General features: G+C 39.8%; 1 protein-coding gene across 6 annotated transcripts in view; it reads left to right on the plus strand.

Moving 5' to 3' along the window:
* Positions 1–19,665, plus strand: part of SLC12A7 (solute carrier family 12 member 7) — a 128,518-nt gene that overhangs the window by 76,215 nt on the left and 32,638 nt on the right. For all 6 annotated transcript variants that reach the window (XM_087721932.1, XM_087721933.1, XM_087721936.1 and 3 more), the window contains exons 13-19: positions 4,589–4,707; positions 6,771–6,869; positions 8,215–8,334; positions 10,598–10,702; positions 10,901–11,069; positions 14,202–14,397; positions 17,975–18,144. In XM_087721932.1, coding sequence (XP_087578058.1) covers positions 4,589–4,707; positions 6,771–6,869; positions 8,215–8,334; positions 10,598–10,702; positions 10,901–11,069; positions 14,202–14,397; positions 17,975–18,144 — 978 coding nt within the window. The remainder of the gene's footprint in view (positions 1–4,588; positions 4,708–6,770; positions 6,870–8,214; positions 8,335–10,597; positions 10,703–10,900; positions 11,070–14,201; positions 14,398–17,974; positions 18,145–19,665) is intronic.

Here is a 19,665-nt window from a genome sequence, read left to right on the forward strand (position 1 = left end):
GAGAAAATCTGATATATCATGATATCAGGTCGAGATTACTGGATCATATGATATCAAAAGAGAAGAGCCACAATAGCCTACGGTTGCAAGAAAATCTTGGATTTCCATCCCACTTTTCTCCCTCACACCCCCCACCCCTCATTTAAATCCTACATCAATCAAGAAACTTTACACACACACACATAGTCTACCTCTTCCTTGGGAAGCAGAGCACCCTCTTCAATTTGGCTTTGCTTAATCTCTATATTCTAAAGAACGTCGTATTTCTATTCTGTATGAATTGGAATTTCAAATGGAACATATGGTGGCTACTGTGTTAAGCGGGCCATTGGTCGTGTCACTTCTTGCTGCCGAGAAGCACAACTGAACTCCTGTAGATTAAGTGGGTGGAGAGCAGTGACGTGCGGTGAGGTTTATGGCTGGTGAGGCAGTCCTCTCCCCCGACATCCCACTGTCTAAAGTGCTTTCTGATGTTGGGGGAGAGGACTGCCCTCACCAGTCATAAACCTCACCGCACATCACTGCTTTTAACCCTTGCTTAACTCTGCTCGAGTGATCATAAAGTCAGACTAAATGAGGCACGTGGCTCTCCCGCCTCCTCCTGTAGAGGGCGCTTTTTAAGAGGCTTTTTTAAACAGTTAAGCACTAAGCAGAGTCATCCATGGTGACTCTGGCAGCAACTAGCTCAGCCTTTTTCCTTTTACATTTTTTTTTTGTTTGCATGATGACAGTCATCTGCACATCACTGGTGGAGAGGAGATGGGGCCAGGAACCAGAAGATATATGTGTGTGTGTGTGTGTGTGTGTGTGTGTGTGTGTGTGTGTGTGTGTGTATATATATATATACACATATACATATACATACATACATACATACATACATACATACATATATATATATATACATATATATATATATATATATATATATATATATATATATATATATATATATATATATATATATATATAATGGTCACAAGAGACCATTCAGACAGAAACCCAATATTTTTTACTGTTGCCTTTTTGTTACATTTGTTATATTTATGCTGATAAATAAATAAAGGGAGACTATGGTCTCTTGTGACGAGCCGAAGACAGAGAGTGGAAGTGTGACCTTCCTCCCATATTTGGGCATACCAGGGGTTGTGACTTTAAATATATACCTCTCACCCTGGCTGGCTGATAAGGAGTCGACCTCTGTAGCTCAATGGTTAACACAACTGCCTAAGAGGCAATAGAGCACAGGTTCGATTCCCAATATATGGGTATGGCTAGCTGATGAGAGCTAAATAGCTTGAAATAGATCTATACTAGTCTCCCTTTATTTATTTATCAGCATAAATATAACATACATACATACATACATACATACATACATACATACATACATACATACATACATACATATATATATATATATATATATATTACTTATATAGATCGCACTAAAGAATTAACTGATGGTTATCTGTTCAGAGCAGCAATCCTTACAGGCCGATTTGACCTCATTTCCCCTGCTCTGGCTTACAGAGCAATTCAGCTGGGCTAAATAAAGCAGGGGATAGTACAATAATTCTTTTGCTGCTGCTTGCTAACTATAACCACAGTAACAGTTGCTGCTGTCATGTCTGTATTAGGATATTCTTTTCATCACATCACCATCAGAATGTATGTACATTGATTAGGTCACAGTCTATGCCAGCCACAGCCACACAGGAGTAATTCAAGGCAAGCGAAGAAGTAATGATAAAATTAGGGGAGGGGAGGGGGAGAGGAAAGATCAAGGCAAATCAAGTATGTGTCATTCAAATGAATCATATTATCTGTTTTTATGCTTAAGGGATAAGACACCAAAGGGAAATTTTCAGGCTCATGGTACAGGGATCAAATTTAGTGAAAGGGAATTTCTGACTTCCTGTTGTAAAGTTGCAATTACAAGATTGATCTACAGGACTGAGCTGCCCCTGCAGTTTATTGACTATGTTCAGTAGAACAGAGGTTATTGTAAGCACCTATAAACCTAGTTTGACATTTATTCTATGTTTATTAGATTTATTAGCCACAAAAATCTGGACAACTTCACTGAAAATGAGTTTTTAGTAGCTCTTTGGGCAATCTAATAAATGTCCAGAATTTTGCAGCCCAAATCTTGGAGCGCTAATCTGTTAGGGCCATACATGTGTCTCCTTTATACTCTCTGAACCTAACTCTCTGCAAAAATTATCCAAGTGTGGGAATGTGAGACCCCCGGAGAGAAGTTGCAGTTGTTTGGAAAGCATAGAACCATGTTGACAAGGCTTTGAGTAGGAAGCACAGCCCCAAATTCCTGCAGTTTTGCCCAGGCAAGTCCATGGAGGAAGCAGGAAATGGATTCTCTGAAGATTGACAAGCCTCTAAATCTGACAGTCAGTCAACCTCATCCACCAACCACAGCACTTCTATTTGGCTATTTACTGGGGAATTGATACAAATTACTTTAGCCTTGGAGATATATAATATCACGAAGTTTAAAAAATACCTGGACTACTGAAGAACCCCAAAACTGGTTTAAGTCCTCATGATAAGATAATAGTTTACAACCTCATTGACTTTCATATAACATAGTAAGCAAGTCAATCAAATTACTTTATATCTTCAAAATGTTCTGTGATAATAATACAGGTAATCCTCGAGTTATGACAGTTCGCTTAATGACTATTCAAAGTTACAGGATAACACCCAGTGGTGGGTTTCAAAAATTGTTCGAACCTACTCTGTGGGTGTGGCCTCCTTTGTGGGAGTGGCTTGCCACCCATGTGACCGGATGGGAGTGGCTTGCCACCCATGTGACCAGATGGGAGTGGCTTGCCGCCCATGTGACCGGATATGAAGATGCCGACGACACTTGTCAGAACCACCTTAAATGACCTCACACACAGCACTGGCATGCATAAGAATAGGATGTAAACTTGTTTTTTAAAAGGCATCTTTGGTTTGCGTTAAAACAACTTCAACACAGGCAATGTTCTGATTGCGCCACAAACGCAGTAGTCATCCTTACCTTTCACAGAGGCACTGAGTTTTATAAATATGAGCATGATAGTGTAGAATAATCATATCCAAGGACCAGTGGTGGGTTTCAAAAAAAATTTGGAACCTCTTCTGTAGGTGTGGCCTGCTTTCCGGGTCCACTGGTGGAACCTCTTCTAACCGGTTCGGTAGATTTGACGAACCGGCTCTACCGAATAGGTGCGAACTGGTAGGAACCCACCTCTGATAACACCCAAGTATTTACGACATAGTCCCAAAATTACGAATGTTGCAACACCACAGCAATTGTTCATCCTTGCGAAATGACCGCAGAGGCATTCACATACAACATTCACCCTGCCTACCCCTGCCCCCCGCTCCCCACAATAGCATCCCCCTCCCATCCTGCCATGCCAGACTCACTTACCATCCAAAGATCTGTCTCCTCTCTGCCACATTTTCTTTATTACCTGCATGTTTTAGTGCTCGCTTTTGCTAGCCGTATGTGCCTCTTATCTGAGTTCACTATATACACCTCCCTTTCAACCCTTGAGCCTTGCCACACCTCCTTCACACACTCCTGCATACCTCTCCATGCCACACTTTTGAACATCTCCCCCCATGCTTAGCGTCCCTCCCTTGCACATGCACTTTGTCCTGAGCCTCACTTGCCCCTTTGCGCATCCCTTTGGCAGCAGCCACATATCTGCTTGCTTCAGCTGACTGTTATCTGCAGTTCAGCGGTTCTAATCTCACTGGCTCAAGGTTGACTCAGCCTTCCATCCTTCCGAGGTGGGTAAAATGAGGACCCAGACTGTGGGGGCCGATATGCTGACTCTGTAAACCGCTTAGAGGGGGCTGAAAGCCCTATGAAGCGGTATATAAGTCTAACTGCTATTGCTAACTGCGTGGATTTGCAATTTCCTGCTTGCTTTTTTGCTGGCTTGGTTTTGGGAAGCTGCCAGGGAGTTGAACATGCCAACTGGGGTTACATGAATAGCCATCATTTAGCAATGGAAATTTTGAGTCCCAATTGCCATTTTAAATCTACCTGTATTCCAAAGATGGTTTGCCAATCTAAGCTTGAAATATACACTGTATTTTTCGCACTATAAGATGCACCTGACCATAAGACGCACCTAGATTTAGAGGAGGGGGAACAAAACCAGACGGAGCCTAAGAGGTCCGCAGATAGGGGTCCTCTCATGTGCCAGTTCTGCCAATTGACTCCTGCACTGTGGAATAGAGACAGAAGAAGCAGGCAATGACAAAGACAGAAGAGAGGGAGTTCAACACTGTAAAAGGACCCCCTGCTGCGCTGCGGCCTGGCCGCTGTTCACCAAAGGACGCAATATTCGCTCCATAAGATGCTGAAACATTTCCATCTACTTTTGGCGGGTACAGGGGGGGGGAGAGCGCGTCTTATGGAGTGAAAAATATGGTACTTGTTTTGAACTAAGCTGCTTCAGATTTGTGACTTTCAAAAATTATAGCAGATAATCTAGTGCGGTTGATAATTAATTTGAACTGAGTATATTGTACCTTTTCAGTCAACACAATTATGTTTTTTTTTAAGGTTTTTGGTCATGGAAAAGCCAATGGAGAACCTACATGGGCTTTGCTCCTTACTGCATTTATCTGTGAGATTGGAATTCTTATTGCTTCTCTGGATAGTGTGGCTCCAATACTCTCCATGTACGTATGTCTTTGTAGATTTTTAACATATTTGTCTTGCAATTTAACTTAAAATCACTTAAAAATTGCAGTCTTATTTTTAGGAAGCACTCCTGCAAAGTTGGGTATCAAGCCATAAGGGGTTCCAGAGACAATATCCAAAAGACAAAATTAATAGAACAGCTTTAAAAGGAAGGAAGAGAATTGCTTTTAATAAAACCCGAAAGCTAAGACTGAAGAATACTAGCCAAAATAAAATATTTTAAGGAGACATTCTGCCATAAAAAGAAGGCTACTGAAATAACAGATGCAAGAGAGATAGTGTGATGTTTTAGTTTCATCAAAAGATACGTAATAATTTTATATTAAATACAATATCAGACAGTAACAATTGGGTAGGCAGATTGGGGAAAAGAGAACCTGAAAGATGGATTGAGAATTTCTCCTGCAAATTTAACACAATTTCTTACCTGCATTTGTAACAATATATACACTGGTGAGGATTTGAGAGTACTGCTCTGAGAAAGTAAGAGAAACTGCACCTTGTTCTCTGCCTGGGACTACTGACCGAGCACTCATTCAATCAAACATTCCCCATCTGCAGCCAATAACATGGCACAGAGCCAAAGTTGTTGGGATAAGTGCTTATATGAAAGAAAGACACGTGTTTAATGCTAGGTCTGTGCTCACAAATCTCCTGGTCATTTTTTTTTTTTTTGCCCTTTGAATCTGGATGGTAGTACTGCACTACCAAGCACTCATTGTGTACATTTTCAGTCTTTCTGCATGGCCTGAAGTTGCAAGGTTGTGTGTGTCTGTTTAGACCAGTGGTAGTCAACCTGGTCCCTACCGCCTACTAGTGGGCGTACCAGCTTTCATGGTGAGCGGTAGGGGTTTGCTGTAACTGCTTTATAAATTTTATAAAGGGAAACTTTACTTCCCTACTTTATAAATCACCATTACTGTGAAACTGGTGGGCGGTTAGAACATTTCACTACTAACAAAGCAGTGGTGGGTTTCAAAAATTGTTCGAACCTACTCTGTGGGTGGGGCCTCCTTTGTGGGAGTGGTTTGCTGCCCATGTGACCAGATGGGAGTGGCTTGCCGCCCATGTGACCGGATATGAAGATGCCGGCGACACTTGTCAGAACCACCTTAAATTACCTCACACACAGCACTGGCATGCATAAGAATATGATGTAAACTTGTTTTTTAAAAGGCATCTTTGGTTTGCGTTAAAACAACTTCAACACACGCAATGTTCTGATTGCACCACAAACGCAGTAGTCATCCTTACCTTTCACAGAGGCACTGAGTTTTATAAATATGAGCATGATAGTGTAGAATAATCATATCCAAGGACCAGTGGTGGGTTTCAAAAAAATTTGGAACCTCTTCTGTAGGTGTGGCCTGCTTTCTGGGTCCACTGGTGGAACCTCTTCGGTAGATTTGACGAACCGGTTCTACCGAATAGGTGCGAACTGGTAGGGGTCCACCTCTGCAACAGAGATACAAAAGTGGGCAGTAGGTATAAAAAGGTTGACTACCCCTGGTTTAGACTTTCCCCACAGAATTAGATTCAGGAAGAAGTTTCCTGTCTCTCTTACTGACAAAGATGTTAAAAATCTGGTGGATAAAATATGTTATTTGTTTCTCCATTGCCAGCCTTTTACTTTCTTTCACTAGTGAGCATCAAACTCACAAAACACAAAATTGGGATAGGCATTATAGTATATTATGGAGCAATTGCCTTTTTTATTTAATGTTGTGAAGTGTAATATAGACTCACACACTGGAAAGTCTTGTCTCTTTTTTAATACCTCAAAATTCAGTTTTAGTGTTTAGGGTTTTAGTGCGTTAGTCTGAAAGGAACCTTTGCTTTTTTTGAAACGGCAGAAAGGCAACAAATCACATGCCTCATCACTAAATTACAAAAATTGTCTGGACCTGGTTTTTTATAACATCAGAAATCTTTTAAGATTGCAATTTCTATCTGTAACCTTGTCCTCTTCTATCTCTGTTCTCATGTCTTGAGTGAATAGTGCCATTCATTTAAATTATAAACATGTTTTCTCCCCCCCTAGGTTTTTCCTTATGTGCTATCTGTTTGTGAACTTGGCCTGTGCACTTCAAACTCTTCTCCGAACACCAAACTGGAGACCTCGTTTCAAATATTACCACTGGTACACCATGTTCTTTACTAATTTAATTCTGGAAGCATTTTGTTCATAAATTTATTCTTTTTTAAGATAACTTATATTTTTAGTTATAAAATATTTTTATTTGCTCATTTATTTCAGCATTCTATAAGAGAATATAATTTTGTATAAGAAATAGAGGAAGAGAGTAATAATAAATCTCATTATTTCCGCATGAGAGAAGGGAAATAAATAGCAAGAACAGCGTATTATTTGTAACTGAACATAATATAGGAATTGGAAGTATGTGAATGAATTTGAACTTAAACAGACTTACACATACAATTTCACTTATAAACGTTCCTTAAAAATGATATTTATAATTTTTTTATTTATAGACTTCTAATGCATGTTCTAGAAAATAGATAATCTGGTAGTGGGTTGCACTGGAAATTTAATACAGAGCATTCATGTATGAATTTATGTAACTGGTCTTATAAAACCACAGTGAATGAAACCAACTTTGACGGATATGGTATAATTGCAACCCTTGTAAATTATATTAAAACAAATGGTACAGATTAAATCACCCCTAATTCATGACAACAACAACAATAATATATAGAAATATATAGCATCGGAAATCTTTATTCATTCAATAGTAATCAAGCAAAAGACACCTTCTTTTCCTAGAGGGAATGCATACTATTATGCACCCAAGGCCTGGTGAATTAGCCAGGATTTAATGGATTTTTTTGAGCAGAAGGGAAGCCTCCACTGAGACATTTGGAATTCTGTTCCTTAAAAGAGGAACAGCATTTGAAAAGGCCCACTTGCATAATTCCAAAAAATGATAGTGGAGCAAGTGAGACAGAGTAAGCCACCTATCTAAGTGGGCAGATACTATAGAGAGGTGCCCATATCCTAAACCATGAAAGACTCGGGAGGTAACAATCAAAACATATAACAAACCAGCTAATGCTGTAGTTTTGTTTGTACTATGAAAAAAAATTACTGTAGATTAGAAACAATCAGTATCTGATGGAACATGCATATATTTCCCAGAGAAAATTTGGTTTATGGGTACATCTTTGGAATAATTTTAAATCTTTACCTTTTCCTGTTTTAGAGACACAGCTTTATGTTGTAAATTTAGCATTATAATTTGTGGACCCCAGTTCATTTTATAACATTGAAACCCTAGGATTATTTTACATTGCCTTGAGTTCCTTGATAAAAGCCAGGCATGGCAAGATGGTTAATTATTGTATTTGCATTATTCTGCTCAGTATGTATATTGAATGATGTTAGTTTAGAAACACTGTCGTTGTGTTGGATTAAGTAGAACATATACATAAGTATGACCAACTAAGAACATGTTTCCTTTCAGGACTCTTTCATTCTTAGGAATGAGTTTGTGTCTTGCTTTGATGTTCATTTGCTCTTGGTACTACGCCTTGATTGCCATGCTCATTGCAGGATGTATTTATAAATACATAGAATATAGAGGGTAAGCATACATATTTATTTATTGTTTGATTAAAAAACATTCATACACTTGGTGGAAAGTAACTTTTATGACATGAACGCAAAATATTTAATTACAAGTGTTACTTACAGTATATGTAATTCAATTTTGTTGCAATGTTCTTTTAAAAAGACACTTAATTATTTAATATCTTTATTCCATGGGCATTTTTCAGCTATTTTGTACTTTTATTTGAAGAAATGCTGAACATATTACTTGGAATATATATAAAAAATGTTTTACATATACCGTATTTTCACGCAAATAACCCGCCCACGCAAATAACCCGCAGGTTTTTCAAGATTTATGTAAAAAAGTTTTTGTACACCCCGCCTTCTTATATAACCCGCAATCACAGCACGTCCCTTCCCGATCTCAGCACTTTCCCTCCCCAGCGCCCAGGCTTTCTCCTCCGTTCCCGCCTCCCGTCCCTTCTCCGACCTCAGCACTTTCCCTTCTCCTCCGTTCCTGCCTGTTCCTGCCTCCCTCTGTCACTGTCGGATTGCTTCGGATTCTGCTTCGCCACCAGTTCAGCAGCTCCTCGCCTTCTCTGGCTTGGAAGTCCGGCAGGAAGGCGGCTGTGGCAGCGGCGCGGCTGTGGCTCCGTTTTCAGGCCAGCCGCCGCCTCCCCTTCCCTTCCTGCCGGACTTCCAAGCCAGAGAAGGTGAGGAGCTGCTGAACTGGCGGCGAAGCAGAATCCGGGCTGCCGAGCACCGCCTGCGCTTCCTCTCGCCTCCTGCTTCTTCCTGGTCGCTTCGCCCATAGCCAGGGGCGGGGTTTTCACGAAGGCGTCCCGAAACCCAAGCAGGAAAAGGGAGAAAAGGAGCCCGAGCCGCCGAGCCAGCCCACTGCCACGAGGAAAGTGGTGGTCCCAAGCTCTCCCTTTAGTTAATCTGTGTAAAATATTTTCCGTATACCCCGCCCACTTTTATACCCCCGGGGGCGTGCTGTGTATGTAAAAACCGCATATAACCCACGGGTTATATGCGTGAAAATACGGTAGTAGGAATAAGCAAGTTAATGCTCACTGGATGCTTTAAAATATAAATCATGTATTCCTTGCCTATGTTCCCTGAGCTTTTGCAGTTCGTAATCCAGCATATCTGGTGAAGATCAGAATGTTGTCCTGATCTGTAGATAAATTTTACCATGCGTCCGCTAATTACTTATTACATGGGCTCATAAATAAAAACAAATAATTAAATAAATAAATAAAAAATATGAGAATTAGTTAGCAGTTAGCAATAGCAGTTAGACTTATATACTGCTTCATAGGGCTTTCAGCCCGCTCTAAGCGGTTTACAGAGTCAGCATATCGCCCCCACAGTCTGGGTCCTCATTTCACCCACCTCGGAAGGATGGAAGGCTGAGTCAACCTTGAGCCGGTGAGATTTGAACCACCGAACTGCAGATAGCAATCAACTGAAGTGGCCTGCAGTACTGCACTCTAACCACTGCGTCACCTCGGCTCTTCTAGTTGTTTCATGATTGGGAAAAAAGCTACTTATTCAAATATTTCCACTTTGGGGAGAAATGATGGAATGGATTTATTCAAGGTTCAGTACATTCAAAAGCAAAGATGAATCCAACCGAGACTTGCGAAATGAATGTGCCACTGTGATTTATGCTATGACCACTTATTTCAATGAAATATTAATGTTGAATTTTATATGTAAAATATAGATATGGATGACAAATATTAGTTGTGATGTGTTATTTATACTTCAAAGGACCTGATCATCCATTCTGGTTACTCTGTAATCCACTAAATGAATAGTATCTCCTTTCGAAGAGATTTAAAGATGGTGAAACAGACTGCAGATATTAAATGCACTATATTATATGCATTTCCATAAGTCAGTAAATTCTAATTACACATCTGTTAAAAAGTTGCTACAGTTTCAAGCCGTTTACCAATCTTGCATTCATGGACTTCCATTCATGTGAATTCACATTTGTTATATGTGAATTCAATTTGCCATTGATAGCGCTCAAGGAACGTTGTCTAAAATAAAGCATAATGTATAAACTTGTGCCCCTGAAGCCTCTATATTGTCTACCGCAGTGGTCTCCAACCTTGGCAACTTTAAGACTTGTGGACTTCAACTCTCAAGAGTTCTGGAAGTTGAAGTCCACAGGTCTTAAAGTTGCCAAGGTTGGAGACCACCGGTCTACCATATCAAAACAAAATAGAACTATCGCAAACCTGTAATGTTTGCAAATCTCTGTTAATTCTTCTTTTAAGAGCTGAAAAAGAATGGGGAGATGGAATCCGAGGTTTGTCCTTAAATGCTGCTCGCTATGCACTACTTCGAGTCGACCACGGTCATCCTCATACCAAAAATTGGAGGTAAGAATGCATTTCATATTTTAACACATCAAATCCTATCTGGGAGTAAACATAACAGGGAGAGCCACCTGTAAATTATAGGGCATATATATTGAAAGTAAAGCCTATAGCATTATGAAATGCTGTGTCCTTGTGTTGGAAAACTTATGATCTTGAAGAGGCATCCACTACAATTTATTTTTATATTATATACTTCAGGCCTCAAGTCTTGGTACTACTGAATTTGGATTCAGAACAGTTAGTAAAACATCCTCGGCTGCTTTCTTTTACCTGTCAGTTGAAAGCTGGAAAAGGATTGACTATTGTGGGATCTGTACTGCCAGGAACATACCTTGATAAATATGCAGAAGCTGAAAGAGCTGAAGAGGTATGTATAGATATATATATGAACACCAAGAAAATAAGGATTGTAAGGTTTCATATTCATGTGTGCTTTCTAGTATCACAAAACTGCTAGTGGAAATTCCTGCTTTTGATGTTAATTGCCTAGCAAAAAGCTTCACAATATTCAAAGAATTGAGGCTGTTTTGTAACTTGTAAAAACAGCTTACTTGACACCAGATGTTTCTCTAGTGATTGCTACATGAAAGATTGAGAGTCAGTGCAGATAAGGTATTTATTTATAAGAAACAATTTCTTCTTATTCTTTGAACTTTTATCATCTTTATTTTTCTTCCAATGAAAGAGTCTCCCCCTTTTTACAACATTTGTATTTATCAAATACATTTATATTCGAGATTGTCCATAATAATACCGTACATAATAATCCTAACTATATAATCAACATCTGAAGGTGATTAAAAGCCAGTCAAGAACTGTAATATAATACTAATACATTTGGTGCTGAAGTAAAAGGTAGAAGTTTATTTGTTGGTTTACTTACTTAATAATTGATTCTATAGCTACCCATCTCACAGTCACAACAATAACATCAATAAGTAACCATCTTACGTTATAAAAGAAAAATATATGTATATCAAATTTACGAATTGACCAATTATATTTTCTTCATTGGATATTCACTTTTAGTGGAAAACTAAACATTAAACCTTTGTAAAGTAGATGGCATCACTTGGAGAAGGATATTTGTAACAGGGATACTTCTTTCACATGCTCTGGCAAGAATTCCTTATCACTCTAAGTTTTTGATTTTAATAATAATAAAATGTATTGATTTATCAATCTTATCGCTATATGGGGAAACATTGTCTCTTAACTAGGTAGTAGGAGTTCTAATAGTACCACCACCACCTCCCCCAAAAACCCAATAAACAATATTTTGCTGTTCGGTGAATGGCATCAAGTTCAGATTGGCCACTCTCTATATACTAAAAGGAGAGATTGGTTTTTAATTTTTCTACAGTTGTTAATTCTTAACAACCACATAGATAATTTTTGGCAGGGTGTTCTGTTTCCAACCTCAGACTTCAGAACATCCAGTATTGAACTTGTAATCAAATCCATCCATCTTGCTGTTGATAGAGGAAGATAGACATTGTAGCTAGAAGTTATCAGTGCAGTCCAGATCATTGGAATAGGGAACATGATATGCACAAAAACAAGAGATTATGATTTTATCCTGGCCCATCTAGCATATGTAGTGGATGATTCTTTGTGCTTCAGAGGTTTTTCACTTATGAATTCGTCAAAAAGAAAAATAGTCTACTAATACATCTTGTTTACATTTTTTTCACTTAGAATTTATTTAGAATTCAATGCATGATAGCTCAGGCTATCCCATTTCTTGCACAAAATATTTAATGTATAAAAGAGAGCATAAAATGTATTGTTTTTAATCTATATTTAGAAAGTTTTGAATAGGGCTTTTTCACAAGAATAGGTTTTGAATCGTCTGCAGTACAGAATTAGAATAAACTTGAGATTATTTGCAGCAAAATGCTTGTATGAAGTCAGCTTTGACTTAATTGTAGAATAAATATTTAACAAGATAGTGACACTCAGAAGTCTGTTTGGAATACTTTCAGGAAAAGAGAATGGTTCAGCAGTTTGTAAATGATTGCTGATATAAATTTTTAATCCCACTGTTTGATTATTTTAAAAGCAATATAGCAGTACAGAGCTCTTTCCCTAAAATTAGACGATATTTTGAAATTATGCTTTGCTTTTCAAAATAAACTAGGATAGACTGTGTACATGAAAGAATGAACTTCACTTGAGAAAAGAACAGACTTTGAGGAACATTTCAGGAGTTATTACTGAACCCTGGCTAAGACTAAGTAACTTAATTACATGTAACCTGTACATAATTACATGTATTCAAAATATAAATTATTTTGCATACATAATTATGGATTCAATAAGACACTTAGAATAATTTTAAAACAAGGAGAAGCTATAGTCTGGGATGGTGAACCTACAGCACACACAGCCGTCTCTAGGGGTACGCCAGCCGTCACCCCAGCCCAGCTCCACCGTGCATTTGCGTGCACCGGCCAGCTGGTCTTCGGGTCTCTGTCGCGCATGCATGGGGCGGGGCCTTCCCCGATCTCTGCAGGTTCCGCCCTTCGCAGGTGCCTCTCTGTAGCAGGAATGGAAGAGAAAGCTTGGGCGCGCTGGGGAGAAACTGCAGAGATCGGGGAAGGCACGGGAGGCAGGAATGGAAGAGAAATCCTAGGTATGCTGGAGAGAAACTGCGGAGATCTCCAGCCCCCCGCGCCCCATTTTGGGCCTGAAAAACCTCCTGCACCAACCTGGAAGGCAAAACGGGGGCCGGGACCCATATACGGTGAGGCGCATGTGCAGGGAACGTGCACATATGCGCAGGGGCGGCACACATGCACAGGGGGCGCTCACATTGCATTTTGAGGATTAGGGCAAGCACGCGTGCATTCAGGCGTGCTTGTGCTTTGGTGCTCTCGGCACCAAAAAGGTTAACCATCACTGCTGTAGTCCAATGCCAATTTTCCTAATATTATATTAATTTATATTTAGTTCTGGAAACACAGAAGGAGATTGCACCAGTAGAGTTAATTACACCTAGTCTTCTTCCGTTTTCTTACTCTCAGAAATTGCTAAATTTGCATCCTGTTTAAGAAGTAAATCCAATTTCCAGGTAACAAAGGTGATAATTGGTCCATCAGTAATTCATTTCCTAATTTACAGATCTTTAAATGTTTTCATGTAGCCTGTGACTTCTTTGCTTTTGATTTAGCCACATCACTTGTTCATTTAAAGCAGTGTTTCTCAACCTTGGTGACTTTAAGTCCTGTGGACTTCAACTCCTAGAATCCCCCAGCCAGCATAGCTGGCTGGGGGATTCTGGGAGTTGAAGTCCACAGGACTTAAAGTCACCAAGGTTGAGAAACACTGATTAAAAGTATCTTTTTTTTTTCCCAGGGATACGGTAGATTCATAATTAAACTTGCATTCGCAAAAGCTTACATGAGAAACTTATTAATCCTTAAAGTGCATGAAGATTCTTCATATTTTTTTTATTGTCTAAATGCCTTTTACCCTAATTTGTTTTTCCCCCCTAAAGAATATTCGCTCTTTAATGGGAACAGAGAAAACCAAAGGATTTTGCCAAATCATAGTGTCCCCCAGTGTTAGAGATGGAATCTCTCATTTGATTCAGTCTGCTGGTCTCGGGGGGATGAAACATAACACTGTTTTGATGGCATGGCCTCAATCCTGGAAGCAGACGGATAATAGATTCTCTTGGAAAAACTTTGTTGGTATGTGTTTTTTTTTAAATCGATACGAGTAAATTGAGAGTTTATATTTATCGAATTGACAGTTATCATGTTGAAAGTTTCAAAGAACTGTATCCTGCAATTGATGGCTTGATAACAGAGTGAATTGAATCTCACAGACAGTAATTAATGGTTGGGATATTATCCACTTGAACGTATACAAATTTATGTATTCATCTGCATTGGCTCTGTACCTAGTTAAGCTCCTATTTAAAGAAGCATTCAAAAATGAGACTCCCGTATCTAGTCTCTGTGATTCATACGCAGGGTAAAATTCTTAGTAAATCTTACTACATACCTTTCCATACAATTGTAGCTCTGGGGCAATTTTAAGATATTTCTCGTTCTTTTGAGGTTTATCTGATTCATAAAAGTGACTATCAGTGCCATTTCAGTGAATGTGAATGTTATACTTCATTTTATGCCAAACTGATGCAAACATCGTAGTGATAAGGACTGTTTTGCTCATCTCCGGAAGTGTTCCTTACAAGCATGTTATCTGGAGTGGTATTCAGCAGGTTCTGACCAGTTCCAGAGAACTGGTAGTGGGAATTTTGAGTAGTTTGGAGAACCGGTAAATACCACCTCTGACTGGCCCCGCCCCCATCTGTTCTCTCCCTCCCTAGTTCTAGCTGATCGGGAGGAAATGGGGATTTTGCAGTAACCTTCCCCTAGAGTGGGGAGGGAATGGAGATTTTGCAGTATCCTTCTCCTGCCACGCCCACCAAGCCATGCCATGCCCATCAAGCCACACCCACAGAACTGGTTGTCAGGGTTCCAAAAAAACACCCCCAATGAAGTAAAAAAAATTGAATCTCACCACTGATGTTATCTTAGCATCATTACATGTATTTTCAGATTTCTCCATCTTTGGAAAATCTCCAGCAAGCTCCATTTTTCCAATGTATCAACAAGCTATAAATTGATGCTTAGCTACAGGAAAACCTTACTGAAAGGACAACCATTTCTCTGATGCAGTTTTTCACCACTGGCATGCTAATTTCTGAGTGAGAGGCATGTCTTTTAACACATCCATGGATCTTGGTCTCCATCAGAAGTATCTCAATACCCTGTCAGTGAAATTGTCAGCCTTCCGGGGTCTATTTAAGTGTTAAACAGCTCAAATTATATCCTTTGATGCCAAGAAAGGGTTACTAAATCCACTCCACTTTTAAACCTCACATTTCCAATTAGGCATTGATCTGTATGATTTTCATTATTGAAATCTACAAACTGAATACAACCGTGATCAGTTGGTCAAGCTAACACTAAAGCAATCCCGTTTCCCTGCTGCACACTCAAAGCTGGTGGCAGAGACAGAACTATTAGGGCTTTTTAATTCTCATGGGATGAATCTTTTCTGGTACTTTCTTCAGCCTGGTCCTCTGTTACCAGGGTCCTTGCAAAAATCTCCAAAGAATTAGCCAGTTGCATCCTCATTAACATGTAATAGGCTAGTTGTAATAGACTGCAGCTAGCTTGCTGTGAGAATATCTTTACGTCCTGAGATAATCTGCTACCAGCTACTATTCTACTATCTTTTCCTTTACAGCTTGAAGGATTTGGCCATAACTTCCCTTCAGGTTCACATAGATAGGTCCTCCTAGCTTCTTGGAAGCCTTGCATAAGAACTTGTTATGCAGCTAAGTACAGATCCTTTACAGATTATGCAAGAAAGGAATATATTCAGTTCCCTTCAGTATCTCTCCTTTGGGGTTTTCCATTATTTCCGAAGCAGTGTGGCTTTGTTTTCACTTCCATAAACATTCTTCTTTCTTTTGCCCTCTGGTGGATACTATTTAACTCTTTTCTAATGCATTTTAAAGAGTTTTAGGAAATATTTGATTGTGTTTATCACTAATATGACTATCAGTTCCCGTTTGGGATCTTTCCATGGTTCTGGTGTTAAAGCCACTTCAACAGCTGATTCAAATCATATTTTTTCATGGGAAATTGTATTCTTAGTAGCAGTGAGTTTGACTTACGGAGAAATGTATTTCATAGGTCGAGGTTCATCCTTATTCTTCATGACATAAAATAATCCCTTTCACAGATCTCCAAATAACATTTTTCACAGATCTCCTGAAACCTCTTCCCCACACTCCATTTAGAAGGTGAATCATGCCTATTTTTTTTCCTCAACCCCCTCACTATTACCGCAAAGCATTTCCTTGGTGTGTTCCAGGAGTTGCTTTCTGTGTCATAAAGTTACTTCATTACAAAATGATTGGCATTTGTTTGGGGCTTTTCAAGGTCACTCCAAGGGATTGAAGTTTTCTTCTCAAAATCTTTTCATGTAGAAAGTTGCAGAAATCAAACTTAGTTTTGATCTGTGTAAATGACTGTATCTTCCTCACATCTTTGATCACTTTAAAGCAATAGCAATAGCAGTTAGACTTATATACCGCTTCATAGGGCTTTCAGCCCTCTCTAAGCGGTTTACAGAGTCAGCATATCGCCCCCACAGTCTGGGTCCTCATTTCACCCACCTCGGAAGGATGGAAGGCTGAGTCAACCTTGAGCTGGTGAGATTAGAACCGCTGAACTGCAGATAACAGTCAGCTGAAGTGGCCTGCAGTACTGCACCCTAACCACTGCGCCACCTCGGCTCTTAGCCACATGGTCATGACATATTATAATATCAGAATTATGCAGGCTATTACCTGAGCCCAATGTTCCACTTTTATTCTTCATTATGGACATCCATTCATGAACAATTGAAGACCTGTGCTTACCTTAAGTCACCTTATGAGCATCAGATTCTCCACCGGATAACAAGCTATGTACATTATCTATATGTATATGGAACTGGTTATTCACACAACCCATTGTCTAATTCTGTTCAGCATTGAGTAATTTCAGCATTCCTCTCAGATTACCAAGGATTTAGTGGAAACTGCACTTGCTTATGTATGTACTTGAGAGACCGCCTGCTGCCAATTACCTCCCACAGACCCATTAGATCTCACAGGGTTGGCCTCCTCCGGGTGCCATCTAACAGCCAATGCCACCTGGCTACTACCCGGGGGAGGGCCTTCTCTGTGGCAGCTCCGGCCCTCTGGAATGAACTCCCCGCAGGGATTCGGACCCTCACCTCTCTCCAGGCCTTCCGAAAAGCCGTCAAAACCTGGCTTTGCCGGCAGGCCTGGGGGTGATGAGTTCCCTCCCCTCTCGACATGTATGGTTGTGCGACTGTTGTCTACTTTTATTATTTGTATTTTGTTTTTTATGTTCCCCTTTTCCCCCCTTGAATTGTTCGCCGCCCTGAGTCCTCCCGGAGAAGGGCGGCATACAAATAATAAAATTGATTGATTGAATTGATTGATGTTGCATACAGGTGTGGTTTCTAACAAAAAAATTCTGTAAATTATAGAACATTGCAAATAGACTTTGGTGAATTCATCTAACCATTGTGTGTGAATTCGTAAGTGACTACTTTGAGAAGTGGGATTTACGTCTAAGTAACACACTTTCATTCTTCTGCATATGTTGATTCTTGTTAAGATCCTTAAATACTACTTACCCAACTCTAAAATACCAATTATCATTTGTGTTTCAGATACTGTACGAGAAACAACAGCTGCACAACAAGCTCTGCTAGTTGCTAAAAACATAGACTTGTTTCCAGTGAACCAGGAACGTTTTAGTGAGGGCAACATAGATATATGGTGGATTGTCCATGACGGTGGCATGCTGATGTTGCTTCCTTTCCTCCTGAAACAACATAAGGTGGTAGCATTTATTTTACTTGGGGAACTTTGCAAAGATTGAGATATATTGCTATTGACATTTAAAAAGGTAATGTTATTTCAGACTCATACTGATCTAATAAAAACAACGCAAAGAACAGGATGAAAGGGAGACAGGAAATTGAACTATAGGCTACACACAGCCCTTAATTAGAGAGGCACTTAAGAAAGGTAAATCTCAGAATGAGCTTGATGAGTGATGGTGAGAGCAACAACAAAATTTTTCTTTATCTTCAAAGCAAGGAAGTACAGCTTTTTACTGAAGACAGCAAAATGCTAGCATATATCAGCACAGATTTATCATAAACAAGTCTTGCCAGGCTAACTTTACCTCAGTTTTTGATTAGGTAACTTCCTTAATAGATTGCAGTTAAACCGTGACCCGACAACAGCGCGCTGACAAAACCGTGGCGATAAACCGCGACATTGACAGCGCGCCCACAAAGGCGCGCCGGCAGAAGCATGATTACGGTTAAGGTTAGGGTTAGGGTTAGGGTTACCTTTAGGGTTAGGTTTAGAGTGCGCTTCTGTCGGCGCGCTGTTGTCGGCGCGCTTCTGCGCTCATTCGTGGGCGCGATTTGGAACTCGTGTTTTTTTCCCCGCGGTTTCATTGGCGTGCTTTTGTCGAGCACGCATTTGTCGGTGAACCCAGTTAAACATGTATCCTGGCAAAACATTCAACGAAATAACCTCTGACATTCTAATTAGCAACCAAGTTAAGGCTAGGCTGGACACCTGACAAGTAAGTAAATATAGCCGACTTGAAAATTAAAAAGTGTGCTCCTCAGTGGTTCCTCCTCTACCTGGTGTGAGGTATCCGTTGTGGTTCTGCAAGATGCAGGACTGGCCCCTCCCTTCTTCAACATTTTAAATTAATAACTTGAATGAAGATATTGGCTTCCTTATGAGATTTACCAAGGGCTCAAAGTATGCGATCATACCCTAGAACAGAGCTGTCAACCTCCTGGCCTGTTGGCCGGATGCTCACACGCTGGCCATGCCACACCCAGTTTAGCAAAGGGGAAAACAGTCTCGATACCATCACACGCCGCCGCCGTGACGACATGAGTTTGACACCCCTGCCCTAGAAGATGAAAACTAAATGATATTCTAGATTGGATTATTCTCTGCTGCAAGCTAGCGTCTAGTGATTGTCCAGATCTTTTCAGTTTAAATCTGGTAATCCAAATGTGACATGACACATTTTGGCATTAGCACTATTATCTTAATTTGCATAATAGTCCATATGAACATTAGGCAACAGATGTACAATATTTAGCTGTTGATGAACTAAATCAAGTTGTTGATGTTCCAGCATGTCTCACTATTAGACAGGGTAACTGGGAACCTTTTCAAAATATGTTTCAACAGCAGTGTAGGCTTTACATTGTGCACTTATCCACCAACATTTCTTTAACAATAATTTGTTGGATAAGTTATTGTGGTCTGATCTACAATATGAACTGCTAAGCCACACCATCTACGTTCATTTAAGCTGAGC

The sequence above is a fragment of the Thamnophis sirtalis genome, unplaced genomic scaffold (assembly GCF_051295495.1).
Source record: "Thamnophis sirtalis isolate CommonGarterSnake01/CBP01778 unplaced genomic scaffold, rThaSir2_p1.2 scaffold_8, whole genome shotgun sequence".
NCBI classification, from domain to species: domain Eukaryota; kingdom Metazoa; phylum Chordata; class Lepidosauria; order Squamata; family Natricidae; genus Thamnophis; species Thamnophis sirtalis.